Below are 15102 nucleotides of genomic sequence, written 5' to 3' on the forward strand. Positions count from 1 at the left end.
CTAGAAAGAAGGGGGCCTCATAGTTTTTCAAGCCTCTCTTCCTTTTCATTCTCTCTTATGTGTAGTTCATTTTACCTCAAGGAAGATGAAGCTGAGACATCCCTTCCCCATTCCAGACCTGCCTCGCTCAGCTTGGAGGCCCAGCCAGCGCTGACATGACGGCCTGGTGACCTTGTATATAGTGTTCATGCTCCTTTCATTATACTGCACATGTTTATTTTTTCTTTCGGGCAAGAGAGTTAGATCTTAGTTGGAGTTTGTCTGTTGGGGCTTAGTTGAGGTCAACTCTGGAGACAGAAGATTGGCACAGGTGCCTTCTGTGGGCAAGAGCCATGATTGAACCTCTCTTTGCCCCATTTGTCTCCATTGCAAAGTTAGTTTTTAATCTCTTTGGTAGGATGAGATTGAAAAGAAAGTATGAACCAGCCAAGTAGCATCCTAGGCACACAGGAAACGCTCAGTATGCCATTGGCAAGGCACTGAGAATCTAAGCATGACGGTGTTCAGGAAGGCTGGGACATTTGAAGTTTAGGGAAGTGACTGCCAGAGGCCTTTAGACTACAGCCCTGCTTGCATCTGGACACAGAATAAATATCGCCGTCATGGACGCGCGCGGGTCACTGTTCCTTTAGTTGGAGGGATGCCTCTCAAGTGCCTACGGGACAGTGAGGATGAGCAGGAGCCTGTGCTGGAGTCCTACTACCGGGTGGCTGAGTTAGTACACGGACCTGAACATGCTAATGTGTTCTAATGAGTCTTAATGCTGTCAACAGTACCGGGAGGGGTGCTGGAATGGGTCTCAGCTTCTCAGCTTAGCCCTTTTACATGGGAGCTGAGCTGGATCTGATGACTTTACGATACATACAAAAATTGCTAATGCTCAATTGCAGCCCCAGCGAGCACTGAACAATGCCAACATTTTGGAAAGAATGAGTTTTTCTCATAGATGTTTGGAAAGTTCTGATGACTACATAAAATAGGAGACTGCAGGGATGAGGGAGAAAATTGAAAATATATTAAGAAATCAGGACCCTGACAGGAGTAAACTTCACATGGTAGGAAAAGAGCAGATTGTGGCACATAATACAGCTCACTGTTCTGGTAACGAGACACTTCAATTGCAACACAATGCAGGGCTTACATTCACTGGCCGTATCAGGGTTTTCCTGATCGTAACTCAGACAAGCCTGTCTGGGCGCTTTTCTCTTATTATGTACCATACCATATAACATAAGTCTATAAAAACACATTAAGGCCTTTTGTAAAAATATAAAAAAAAGTTTTATAGCTTACTGGAACATATTACCAAATTTCCAATTACTCTGTCATGTTAGAGTACATTGTCCTCTAGTAAATATCTGAATACTGATACATGTTACATCACAATGTCATACTCTGTTTATAAATAGAATGAGAGTGTTTTTATATTGTTATTTCCAAGTGATATGGCATGTCTGCAGCAACTCTAACCATATGCTAGGTCTTCGACTCTTTGCCAGCTACCCTTGCTAATCAAACACACTGTTTTAGAAAGCATTGCTATTCACTATGCTAATTACCAATAAATAAAAGACTCCCCTAAGCCCCAAACAACCATTCTTGTCCTTCTGGAGAGAGGTCTAGAGAGGAGTGTATGAAGAGAATGTACAGCTTATAGAGCCCAAACATCTGAGCTTTAGAGGTCAATGTGTCATATGCAGATCAGAATTTGTGTGGGGTGTACCTTTGGAATCAGTTTCCCTCCTGTGCTTCCAGCTTAACTGAGACTAGTCTTCTCTCTCTCTCTCTCTCTCTCTCTCTCTCTCTCTCTCTCTCTCTCTCTCTCTCTCTCTCTCTCTGTATTTTCTAATGCTCTGTCTCTAATAATACAAACCCCCTGCTATTGCCATTAGGATCCGCTCCTTAGTGTCTTAATCTTGAACTTCCCAGCACAAGTTTCTGATAAATCTTCAGCAATGGAAATATCCAAACCAAACTAATGATGAAATCATCAAATTCAGAGGGAGTCAGGGGCCTTGGAGAGCACTGGCATTGGTGGTCCAAGGCCAGGTGAGACCCTGCATAACTACGGATTCTACTAGAGGAGGTAGGCATGGTTGATTGGCCTTCAGCCTGCTTCTCTGACTGATAATAGGGCTCTAGTTACAACAGGAGACATGGAAGGATCTTGAGCAATTCAGGTTTGAATCATGGTTCAGCTGTGTACCAGTGATGTGGCCTCCAAAAAGGCTTCACCTGAATTCCAGTTCAAAGTCTGGACTCTGTAATTATGCCTCTTATGTTAACAGCTCCCCTGTCAGTCAAAGAGATCAAGCTGACTGTGTCAAGTTTTTAGGTTGATGCCCTGAATAGAATGAGTCTTACAAAGGTTGTGTCTGATGGTGATGATGCTACAGATGATAATGACAGTGATGCTGACCCACAAGGCAATAGGGAGGACGAAGGACTGCTGTGAGGGTGAGGAGAGACACTGCACAGAAAACCCCAAGTATCACCTGATTCATAGTTGGTCTTGGGTGAAAGGCTGTTATAACATTTGAAAACTAGAAACACATAAATGAGAAAGCACAAACTCGTAACCTAGGTATCTACTGTTAAATGTGTGTGTACCTGTGTGTGTGTGTGTGTGTGTGTGTGTGTGTGTGTGTGTGTGCGCGCGTGCACATATGTATGTGTGCATGTGGAAGCCAGAAATAAAACTTGGGTGGCTTCCTTAGTTGCTATCCATCTTGGTTTTAAAGACAGGGTCTGTCACTGAGCCTGGAATTTTCTAGGCAGCCTGAAGCACCTTTTGTTTCTATACCGTCCCCAGCATTGGGATTACAAGCGTGTACCACCACACCTGGCTTTTTTACTGTGGGTTTTGGGGATCAAACTCAGGTCCTCTTACTTGTGTGGTTAGTACTTTACCAAGTCAGCCATCTCTCCAGCCCATGTTAATTTTTGATAGTGATCTAGTCACATCCTAGTTATTATAGGTGAACTAATGGTGAGATGAGTGACTCTCTGCATCTTCTATTATTATTTTACATAAAAACTGTACTGTAGAATTTTTTTGTACATTTCTACATAATATGTTTTTTAAACACATTATTTTTAAGTGATTGATCATATTTGGCTCTTTAATATAGATAGTGAATATACCATACTTTACCATTACACAAATATTGGGCATTTGTTTTCTTTGCTACACATGATATTTAGCTACTATTAATTACTGATGCAGTGTACATTTTGTGTATAGTTGTTTATCTCATCTCTGTTTCTCCCAAGATGTAAATTGAGGTAAAGGAAATGGCTATCCATAAGGCATTTGAATAAGATCCAAGTTGAGTTCCAGAAATGATTAAGCAGTTCTCACTCTCCCAAGATGCACATGACAGTCCTCTTGACTATAACATTAATGACTTTTTAAAAAGATGAAAGTAGAGCCCAGAGCACTGGGCTCATTGTAAAGAGCAGCCTACTCTCTTGCATGTCTGGAGTTGTTTGTTCTGGTTAATTAAATTTTCTGTTTAACAAGGAGTTATAACAAACATACCAGGCATACATTATTAATCTTCAAATGATTGCAAGACATCTTTGCTGGGTTTCTCTGCCACTACTAAAAAGTTTAGATGTTGTGTTGGTTGGGCAGTGACTGTTAATAAAAAAGCTTTTCTCTTGGCAGAATGTCAGATAAAGCAAAGGGGTTTGATTTCATTCTCATAGGAGATCAATGTGATGTGTCCACTGTAGGTGAGGAAAGGAGCAAAGGGCTAAGATGGATTGCATACTCTGGGCTGGCCACTCTCATGGTGTCCTCTCCATCCCTGAAAAGTCCTGTGACGTGAAATGATTTAGACCTATTTTACAGATGTTGAATTGAGGTTGAGAGTTTCGGTAACCTTTGAAGGCTACAACTAAAAGACGTCACTCTCAGGAAACTTGTGATTTCAGATGCCTTCTTCTCTGGCCTGAGTTGCCTTCCTGTGAGCATTTCTGCAGAGTGATCATCATTCTATAGCCCAGCTGCTGCTGTGAGAAGCTGATGAGGGGGGAGGGAAGCTGGCAGGGACACCTTAGGGATGGAGTAGTTGAGCATGTTGCCATCCTGGAAGTAGCTACCACCTACTAGAGGGAGAGGCACATGCCGGCGTCGTGGTCTGAGCTGGTCCCCATCCTTTCATGTTGTAAGCTGAGACTTGAACAAAATACTGTTGGCCCTGCAAAGAATTGAAATAGGAAACTGCATCAGGCATTAGAATTCATCATATTCACATTTGAAGGAGTCTCTTACTTTCTTGATTTCAGAGCTGGAATATCATAGTTTTTTTTTTTTTTTTTCCTGACTCCCTATGCCCCTAAATCGTAGGTAACGTCTTCCATCTTTCTATCTGCATACCCGCCTATCTACCGATTACATATACAAGCTTACACATACAAAAATTGATTTTATACATACATATATATTTGTTTGTATAAAGTCAATTTTTTCATATAATATATTCTGATCACAGTTTCCCCTCCCTGAGCTCCCCCCAGATCCTTCCCACCTTGCTACCTACTCAACATGCTTTTTTGTTTTCTCTCTTTAGAAAACCAACAGGCAAACAAAGAAGCCAAAATAAAATAAACAAAAATAGAAAAAAAAAAAAAAAGCCCAAGAGACAGACAGACGCCCCCCCACCCCAACCCACATGTTCTACAACCCACAAGGTTCTGCTAGGTTTACCAACAACAGCAGGCTCCCCCCCCCTCACCTTTTCCCACTTTTCCCCTCCCTAGGGGCAACCAGCCTCAGCTGGTCAAGTTACTGTAAAAAATGAACAAGCCACAGTAACGATCTTGGCAGACTAGTGTGCATGAAGGCAGACCTCATTCTGTTAGTGCCTGCATAGTACTTCACTATTGAGCAGGTGCCTCCGTTTTTTTTCATCCAGTCCTTCACGGGTGGATTCTGGGACTCTTTCCATTTTGTGCCACAATAAATATTGCTTCTATGAACATCCTTTCACTCAGCTGTTCAAGCATGAAAAAAATCAGCTTTCTGATGTGACTTCATTTCAAAGCCACTATTAAAAGAATGGCCTATATTCTTTAACATCTTTTTATGGGATTAAGAATTAAGGAGTTGATTTTTGCTTACAGATAATCCTTTAAAATGTTTTGTATGGTTTTAATGTTTGCTTTGAGGTTTCTTTTCTTCTGTTTTTTTTTTTTCTTCTTTTATTTTATTTTTTTCCTGTGAAACCATAGGGGTGTTAGAAAAGCCAATATTGGGTGAGTGATTGCTTGCTGTAAGTGTAAAATAGCATTTGCATTCAAAAAAAATCTTTGTGGAGATTTTGCTAGGATTTCAATGATATTACCTTACCATATGATGAAGTTAACACTTTTTTTCTAGCATTGAAAATTGGGTTTTATGCACTCAAGGTTATAGGGATGGCCTAGATCTCTAAATTCACTTCCAGGCATTTATATGCTCAGGATAATGTCTGCATCGCTATTATTGGATGGCGCAGTGGAAAAAACCTCATCCCTAGAGAAGCTAGTTTAGATGTCAGAGAACCTCTCTGTGGAGAGTTTTCCATTTTTATCATGATATCACTCTTTCTTTTAAGCAATGGAAATTCCCTGGGGTTCCTCCTGGCCCCTTTCCACCATGCGAGCCAGAGTGTGGGAGCCAGCCTTCTGCTGATAGCATCTCTGGGGCCACCCACTCCGGGGGCTTTGTTTGCTCTGGTAATCCACAGTTCTGGCCTCTGGTGTAGACATGCGATTAGGACTAAAAGTCAGGATTCTTGGTGGTGACCAAACCACCAAGAATTCTCTTAGAATAAACTGGATGCCGTTGGTTGATGGCAGCTTTTTAATGCTGGGTTTCAGGATTATACGCTGCAGATAACTGTTTTAATTGGCTAACCCCTAAGAAAATAACAGAAATATCTCTCTGCTCCTCCCATATGAAAATCTTAAGGTATTAATTATTTGAATTGTATTTTAAAAGTTTTAGGTTACTCTTAAAAGATCTTGATTTAAAATAATATTTTTTTTTATCTTCTGAATTGTAATTGTTTGAGGCAATGTAGTTTCCTCAGTCTGAGCAGATTTGCTAGGTGTTTTTATTTTTTTGCATTTTTGGATGCTCATTTGTGGTTCAAAATAAATAATTAATATTTGAGTTTAGATTGATAAACAAATAAACATGGCTAGTTCTAGCTTTTCATTCACAGTTAAAGTTAGTTTATGTTACATAGAGATTGTACTTTTGCCATACATAGTTTCTTTTCTGTAGTAGCAGATTTAGGCAGTTTTTTTTTTTTTTCCTTTTTAATCAGGGGAAAAGGATTTCTCTCAGGAAATTGTGTGACTCCAATTGATGACTGATCTCAATGAGGCAGTGGGGGTGAGGGCTAGATGAGGCTGTTATTTTTACCATCAGGCTGGGAGTCAAAATTGGATCTCTCAGAGCCTTTGATCCCCTGCAGATTAGACTGTGATCCAGAAGGCAGAGGCTTTCAAGGCTCACACGAGGCCAGTCCCTTTCTGATCTCTGAGAACATGGCAGCTTACAAAGTGGTTCATGCTGTCTGCCTCGCCTTTTGTGAGACTCAGATTATGGATACCAGACATATCACGCTTAACGAATGGCAGTTGTTGCCAGAGGACCCGGGTGTTGGCTGTTGCCTGGAGAGTAGCATTTGCTACCAGCATCCCTGTGCAGAAGAAGGCAGGGCAGGGCGCCTCTCTCAGGAGGACACTTACCGTGGTGAGGCCTGTGATGGTGCACCTCAGGGTCTGCAGGTTGTCCATGAGGATCTCCCCGGCCAAAGGGGAAAAGTCTTTAGACTTGCTCCATTCCACTGCAGGGGGTGGGGGTGGGGGTGGGGAGGATATGAAAGACTCAGTTACATGGCAAGCAGTGCTGCAGGAAACAGCTTCCACCCTGCTCCTGGCCCCACGTCCTCGGGTAGCTCTCAGTCCTCCTTGGATGTCAAGTCACTTTCCAAATTCATGTTTTTATTTTTTGTTTGTTTGTTTTTGTTTTTTTAAAGAGAAAAATAAATCAATCCTCATTTAGATACCTTATAAGGTTTTAAAATCTTGATAGGTACAATTTATATCAGTATGCATGCATTTTGTGACTTTCTTAATGTGAGATGTAATTTATATTAAACATGCATTGGTTAATGATAGGAATGTGTTCTGAGAAATTCATTATCAGATAATTTCCTTGTAAGAATACTGTAGACTGTACTTACACAACCCTAAGTCAGTATGATGCACTTGGCCCTAGGCATTTAGTTTATTTTTTATTGAAATGTCTATAGGGTGAAAGAACCTAAGTTTTTTCCATGAGACTATTGCTATATGAAGACACCATGTCTGTGTACACACAAACATACGGGTACATTGTAGATAATAGGTCATTGAACATGGCAGTCCAATATATAAGTTACTGAATATGAGGACCAAAGGGTCCATTAGGATACTAACCTCCTAAGCCTGACTTGGCCTCATTTTAATGAAAAAGCATTTTCGAAGGCTGGGTTACATTCGCATCTCAAATGAAGACACTTCTGCTCATTTCCTCTTTATCATCCAATGCCTGCTCCTGAAAACACCCTCTTCCTACAGTGCCTTATACACTAACCTCTTCTACTTTCCTCTCTGAGCCTTCTCCCAGCCTTCCTCAGGAGCTTCTGCGGGATCTGGGGTCTGTGGCTGACCTGTCCAGTGCTCTTCTCTGACATCCCCAAGTAGGTGTTCATTCATACTCCCCTCACCCAAATCCCACCCTCCCATTGTACTATGTAGACGAATTTCTAGACAGTCTTATTAAATAAGAAACACAGAGCCAAATACAGGGGTGAAAGCCATAGAGATCAGAGAAATAGGAATAGCCATCAGCTAACCTTAGCTCACCACACCGCCGTAGCTTCCCAAGGGAACCGAACCTCTTCCTGTCTAACCTGCACATTTATTGCCTTGCTGTTCTGCCTTCTCATTGACTCTTAGCCCAGCTACCTCACTTCCTCGTCATTGCTTGTCTATACAGATCTCTAGGTCTCTATGGTTGGTACTGGAATTAAAGGCATGAGTCATCATGCTTGGCTGTGTCCTTGAATGCATAGAGACTCTGCCTGCCATGTGATTGGATTAAGGGTGTGTGCTACCACCACCTGACTTTTGTTTATGGCTGGCTATGTTCTCTGATATCCAGGCAAACTTTATTAACATACAAATAAAATATCAGCACATTTCAGTACAAATACAATATCACCACAGTACTATGTTACTGTATCCTTTCATAGTTAGCATCTTCCACTGGTCCCAACCTCCTATTGTACTATATGATCATATCCTTTCACAGCATACTTCACTGGTTTTATAGGCCATGGTCAGGAAATGAATTGGACATCACAGGTAGGAGCATCTTACATAACTATTTACATACAGGAGGGACAAAAAGCAAGCTGCACCACCTTAGGAGCTGAAGTCACATGGAAAACCTCTTGACAACAAGTCAGAAACATGAAGATTTATGATATATTCTCTATGACACCTTAATCTTTGGCAGTTAAGTCAAAGTGGATCTCAGTTTGCTGCCTTGTGGATCATCCATCTTTGGTTGTGGAACTGCAGTCTCTATCCCCTGCCTCACCTCTTTGTTTCCTGCAAGTTCAGCTTGCTTTCTTCACCCTCTAGGCATCACTGTCCTAAATTTTCTAGAGCTCCCATAATTGGTAGCAGCCCCGACATGGGACACGCAGCCATCTCTGACTTCCCCTAGTTTTCGCAGCCTTCCTTTTTTTGAGCTACACCTCAGCTGGGTTTCTCCCATCCTTTTGACTCCCTCTGATTAGATTCTCCCTGGTTCCCTCTTTTCTCCTTTTCAGTTGATGCTGTGTTCTTGGGGTGGGGTGGGGGGATCGCTGGGACCTTTTCTTTCACTCTGTGCTTGCTACTGATGCTGACCTTCTCTTCTGCGGCTTTGTGGGTCTTGGAAGCGGGACTCTAGGTCTGGCCTCTTTTCTGCGCTTTAGGGTCCTCTGCTGTGGATATCGCTCTATATAAATAAAACACTGATGACCAGTGACCAGACAGGAAGTATAGGCGGGACAAGGAGAGAGGAGAATTGGGGAAACAGGAAGAAGGAGGGAGAGACACTGCAGCCACCTCCAGGACAAGCAACATGTAAAGACGCCAGTAAGCCACCAGCCACGTGGCAAGGTATAGATTTATAAAAATGGGTTAATTTAAGATAAAAGAAGAGTTAGCAAGAAGCCTGCCACGGCCCTACAGTTTATAAGTCTGAGTGATTATTTTATACGTGGATTGTGGGACTGCAGGGCTTGGTGGAACCTGGAGAGAAGCCCTCCAGCAACAGTCCTCCTTTAAATCTCCCCATGAGCATCTCTGCTTTGTCTGATTTCTCCCTAAGCACGTCTTTGCCAAGAGTATTTTCTCAGTGTTAACAACGGGCATTTCCATTTATCCAACTCTCAAACCCAAGTCTCCGAGCATCCTTGCCTTGTCTTTCTGCTACTTCCTTATAACCGATTGATCACTAAGCACAGAATTTCCACTTCCAAAATGTCTCCTGCCATCTCCCCATTTCCCCTCCCATTATAATGATCCTGGAACCAAAACCACAAGCATCAACACCCAGGAGTTTCCTAACTAGGTTTTCCACTTGGCTCTTATTCATTATTCATATTCATTATTATTATGTCATTGTTCATTCTTCCTCCTCAAATCTCTTCATCGTGTCCAGCTGCTTTGGGAATACAATGAAACCTTGAAAAGGCATTCAAGGATCTTCATGTCTGGCCCCAGCCAGGACTACTGTCCTTGTCCCTTGCTGTGGGCAGGAAGAAGGGCTTTCTGCTGTATACATCTGTCTAACTGATCACTCTGTGTACTTTACTCTTTGTGACATTTTGTCTTTCAACCTTTGCTTGGTGGAATGCTGATGAGCCTACGAGACTCAACAAAGTCAACTCTGGAGACCTCGGACATAATTAACTAAATACCCCTGATTTGTGTTCCCATCATACTTTATTAACATTTAATACTGTATTATGTTTTATGGTGTGTGGCTTTTTCCCTTGTTGATTGTGAGAAACCTGAGAAGTATCCCTTATTATTTCCCTCCCTGGTACTAAGTATAGATTTTGCTGTTTGTATATGTATACGCCCCTCCCTCATATAGTACTTTCTACAAAATAGTGATATTTTTCTTTAATGTAAATCTTTCCCCATCTCCTGTCTTTGAATCTCTCAGACATATTATAAAATGTAATTAGAATCAAATGATTAAGATTATATATCAACTTCCAAGTCATGCCTTCATTGCCTCAACTTACATACCCTGAAACCTATAAACATATATTTTATTTGTTTGAGGTGGAGTCTCATTTTGTTGCCCAAGCTGGCCTGGAGCTTCCTATGTAGCCTAGACAGGTCTTCATGTCTGGCCCCAGCCAGGTCTTCAACTCATGATGGCCCTCCTACCTCAGCCTTCTCATTGCAGGTGTGAGCCACCATATCTGGCTCACATATGTACTTTAAAGAAGATGTATAGATTTTTTTTCCAAAATGTTTTATTCTTGTGAGCTACTAGCTCTTAAACAGAGTCTCTTGAAGTGCATTTGAGGGGACTTTGTTATCAGAGTGGAATAGCACACTGAACTGAAGACAAACAGCAGCAGGTTAACAAAATAATGAGATCATTAGCATTATTCCAAGCCAAAGCGAGTAGCAGAGACTGCAGAGACCGCTGCTCAGTTGAGAGCACTGGCTGCTTTTACAGAGCTCCTGGGTTTGGTTCCCAGCACCCACATGACAGCTAATAACTGCCCATAACTCCAGTTCTGATGTCCATCAGGCATGCACGTGGTGCACATACATACACACATACAGGCACTCACATGTACAGATGAAATAAAAATAAAAAAAAATCTCTAAAAGGCAGCAAATATACAAATACATCTAGAAAGAACAACATGTAGGGGAACACTCTAGGAACAAAAGTATCCTTGCTCTCGTAATATAATGCTACAACCCTTTAATACAGTTCCTCATATTGTGGTCTCCCCCCAAAACTGTTGCAGGATATTTGATCACACTGTGTGAAGGTGTCTCTGTTTTACCTCACCTGCCTGGGGCACCTTCTGATTGGTTTAACAAAGAGCTGAATGGCCAGTAGCTAGGCAGGAGAGGACAGGTGGGACTTCTGGGGAGAGAGGGGAACTCAGGGGAAGAATCTGAGAGTTGGGAGATTTGCCATCCAGACACAGAGGAAGTTGGACCTAAGGTACCGAGGAGAGGTAATGAGCCACATGATAGAATATAGATTAATATAAACAGGTTAATTTAAGCTTTAAGAGCTAGTTGGGAACAAGCCTAAGCTAAGGCCAAGCTTTCATAATTACTAAAAAGTCTCGTGTCTTTATTTGGGAGCTGGCCGTCCAAAGAATATCTGACTATACTCAACCATTAAATCATTTCCATTGCTACTTTATAATTATAACTTCACCACTGTTATGAATTGTAATGTAAATATCTGTGTTTTCTAATAGTCTTAGGTGACCCCTGTGAAAGGGTCATTTGACGCCCACGAGTTATGACCCACAGGTTGAGAACCGCTGCTCCAATTCCTGCTGCATTGACGAGACATCTCCACCTGCCCCTTTGTTCTTTGGTCCTTGGGATTCCTTCTGAGTCTCTGGCAGCCAAGTCCCAAGCATCACAATCATGCAGCCCCGAGAAGCTGTTGAGGGAAGACCGAACCCTGATACCCCTCGGACCTGTATGAGTCATTGGCCCAAATAGCCAATTTCAGGAAAAGCTGTCTCTTTTCTACTCTCTGATGCAGAGCAGGAGCAACAAGAATCTGAGGATCCAGATCACACTGGCATACAGTATGCAATGGTGGGACAAGGGCCTCCTGAATCTCATTGCAAACTGGGACCCCCCTCAAAGGGACCCACATTGAGACAGACCTGTGTCAACCTCAGGCAGTGTCAGCAGGAGAGCCATCAGTCAGCGGCACCGGGAGCATGTAGAAACTTCAGATCAAAAACTCCTGTCACCCAAGATTCCAAGTAATGGGGGACACTCTTCTCTAAATCCTGATCCACAGGAAGAAGACCCCAGCGTGGATACCCAAGCCGAAGTTTTCCAGGGAAGGGCTGGGACTCTGGTTTAACAATTCAGATGACGGCCTCACATCAAAGGGAGGGTTTGGAAATATAACAGAGTTTTTGGCAGGCAATTAATGAGACTTTACTCAAAGATACAATGCTTAAGATTTCTGAAGAAACCACTATTTTTGTCTGAATCAAAAGTATTTATACTCTATTGAAATGTGCTTTATGAAAACATGTTTCAGAAGAACATGAGGCCTGGCGTCTTGACAGACCAACAAAACCAAAGGCAGGCTTGTTAGGAGGCGGGTTCTGCTTTGGGAGTTACTACCGGGTCCCAGGGCCCCACCCAGTGTCTGATTAGATCCCGTGACTCATCGGAGTTTCATAGGTGAAGGAGTTTGAGAAAAAGAATTCATATCAGAGGGAAAACATTTTTTTCCTTTTGGGATAGTCAGTCGGTTCCAGGCTGCCAACTGCATTTCTCCTCCATGTACTTCTTTGGGTAGGGAGTGGGGGTGGTGTGGGGTGGGTGGGGTTGTTTGTGGGGGGTGGGAGGCGGTGGCTCTGTTTGGCCTGAAGCTACAGGAAAACGGAAGTCACTTCTGATCAGCTGAGGAAGAAGGGGAGAATCGTGAGCAGGCATTGCCTTGAGAGCAACAGGGGATTTTAGGAAGGCAGCCGAACATGCTCCCTCTGAAAAGTTCCTTGCAGGTGGTTTAAAGACTTCATAGGACAGTCCTGAGAAAATGGCATATGAGCCTTCCCTAAATCCCCGAAGGACTAGAGTGGTGTAGATGAACTTTAAAACCAGATAAGCTATATAATTTGAAGATAAAGATCATAGATACTGTCTCTGTTTAGTTTGGGAAACAGAAGCAGGGTTAAACCACGCAGTCCCTCATAACAACTGAAAACAAGCATGGAAAGGTATCTGTGCTCCTTAAAGTCAGGCTGCGGGGCAGAACTGTGATTAACCATATTCATATCAGGTAACTACAGCCATTTCAAATGGCAAGCTTTGTGATTTTAACACAGATTTTATTTTTACCCAGGATTCAAAAGCATTGATTCATTTTGGGCAGTGCTATGGTTTGAGTACAGTTTGTCCTGGCCATGTTGAACTTGGTCTCCAGGGTACCAGTGCTGGGAGGCAGGAGTGCCCTTGAGAGATGGTTTGATTGTTAGGAGGAATTAATGTCACTCTCACCGGAGTGCTTAATTACCTGGTTAGTTACCATAAGAATGGGTTATCTCAAAACAAGGCAGTCCAGCTGTTTTGTTTCCTCATATATTCCTGCTTTCAGGCATGAGTTGAAGAAGCATGATGCTCTCGTTAGTATCATGTACCTGGACTTTCCAGCTTCCGGAACCATGACCCCCGGTACACGCCTCTTTCTCAGATATTTTGTTCTAGCATCAGAAAATGAACTAAGACAGGGCTGGAAAGGCCTAGCTTCACACCACAGTGATCTGATTGCAGCTATATAAAACACAGTTCAGAAGTTCAGGAAGAAAAGAGCTCCTGCCGGGCGGTGGTGGCGCATGCCTTTAATCCCAGCACTCGGGAGGCAGAGCCAGGTGGATCTTTGTGAGTTCGAGGCCAGCCTGGGCTACCAAGTGAGCTCCAGGAAAGGTGCAAAGCTACACAGAGAAACCCTGTCTCGAAAAACAAAACAAAACAAAACAAACAAACAAAAAAAGGAGCTCCTGACAGCCTTGCCCGGTCACATGAAATCTTCGACATGATGGGAAGTGTCACAGACTCAATGTCAGAAGAAGACTCATGGCTCTAAAGAATTTGAGTGCACAAGCAGAGCACATGATCGTGAGCCACAGAGTGCTGTGGCTCGCACACTTTCCCGAGTCTCAGGCTGCAGCTTTGCTTTGAAGGATAAAGATGATACAGGAGCAAAAGCACCAACAGACAACACGGCATCCATGTACACCTGGTTGGCCTCGAACTCAGAGATCCGCCTGTCTCTGCCTCCCGAGTGCTGGGATTAAAGGCGTGTGCCACCACTGCCTGACTAAAAATAATACGAACACTTTGTGAATTTGTGTGTCATCTTTATACAGGGGCCGTGCTAATCTTCTCAGTATCATTCCAGTTTTTAGTAGTATCGGAATATGTCAAAACACAGTCAAAAAGAGAATGGCGGTTGGTTGAGCTACTCCATTAGGGGTTAGGTTAGCAACTAACTCCTTTCTTCCATAGTCTAGAATCCTGGACTCTCCATTTGTCCATATATTGCCTGTTAGGAACCAAAACAGAAAGAGACAGACGGGGAAATAAAAAGACATTTCCGATTTCCTATCAGCTCTTCTATGGAACCAAAACGGCATTCTGGCTGGTCACACTCTGGCTGGCGCCTGAGCTAATGAATGGAATTTGGCTAGACAGCCCTGCCCAGCACCAGCATTATGAAATCTTCCTCTGAGCCATCTGAATGTGCAGTTTCTAACCTTGCAGGCCAAGCCCAGCACAAGAGGAACAGAGAGGAGTGGAAGGACACACCCACTGAGAGACCCACATTGCAATCAATCGCAGCCATTTCTAGCGATGAGAAAAAGGTGTCTGGGTACAGTGTGAACAAGTTCAACACTTGTGGCTTTTAAATTGGGAACTGACATGAAAACTGTGGCACTGGGGAGTCTTTTTAGCTCTGATAGAATGTGAGGTCAGAGTTGCTTGCATTTTTTTTTTCCCATTTTAAATTCCCTTGGTAGTCCTAGGAGCAGGGGCATGCGTTACTTTCAAACAGGAATCTTTATTGTTTGCACAGCACATGGTCATCCAGTTAATTAGAAAAACATTTTTCCCCAAATTAAATTTCCCTAGAAAAACAATGATTTAAATTAAGGGCAAAAGTCTCTCCCCTATACCCCAATATCAGGGACGCTTTCTTGCGCCTATTCCCTCTAGAAGATTAAAAGTAAAGTTGGAAGCATAAGGCTGTATTATTTA

The 15102-nt window shown here is 42.7% G+C and overlaps 1 protein-coding gene and 1 non-coding gene across 6 annotated transcripts in view; both read right to left on the reverse strand.

The window, feature by feature from the left end:
• Ankfn1 (ankyrin repeat and fibronectin type III domain containing 1) overlaps nucleotides 1–15102 on the reverse strand; it is a 400676-nt gene that overhangs the window by 62821 nt on the left and 322753 nt on the right. For 4 of the 5 annotated variants that reach the window (XM_016008632.3, XM_076543122.1, XM_076543123.1 and 1 more), the window contains 2 exons: nucleotides 6748–6845; nucleotides 4115–4205 (listed from right to left, as the gene is read on the reverse strand). In XM_016008632.3, the coding sequence (XP_015864118.2) occupies nucleotides 4115–4205; nucleotides 6748–6845 (189 nt within the window). Of the gene's footprint in view, nucleotides 1–4060; nucleotides 4081–4114; nucleotides 4206–6747; nucleotides 6846–15102 lie in introns of those variants that run through there. The other variant, XM_076543125.1, reaches the window with a different exon arrangement.
• LOC121831863 (U6 spliceosomal RNA) lies at nucleotides 14169–14272 on the reverse strand. Its single transcript, XR_006075465.1, has one exon. It is a non-coding gene; the product is annotated as a U6 spliceosomal RNA (small nuclear RNA).

The sequence above is a fragment of the Peromyscus maniculatus genome, chromosome 8, assembly GCF_049852395.1.
Source record: "Peromyscus maniculatus bairdii isolate BWxNUB_F1_BW_parent chromosome 8, HU_Pman_BW_mat_3.1, whole genome shotgun sequence".
Classification (NCBI taxonomy): domain Eukaryota; kingdom Metazoa; phylum Chordata; class Mammalia; order Rodentia; family Cricetidae; genus Peromyscus; species Peromyscus maniculatus.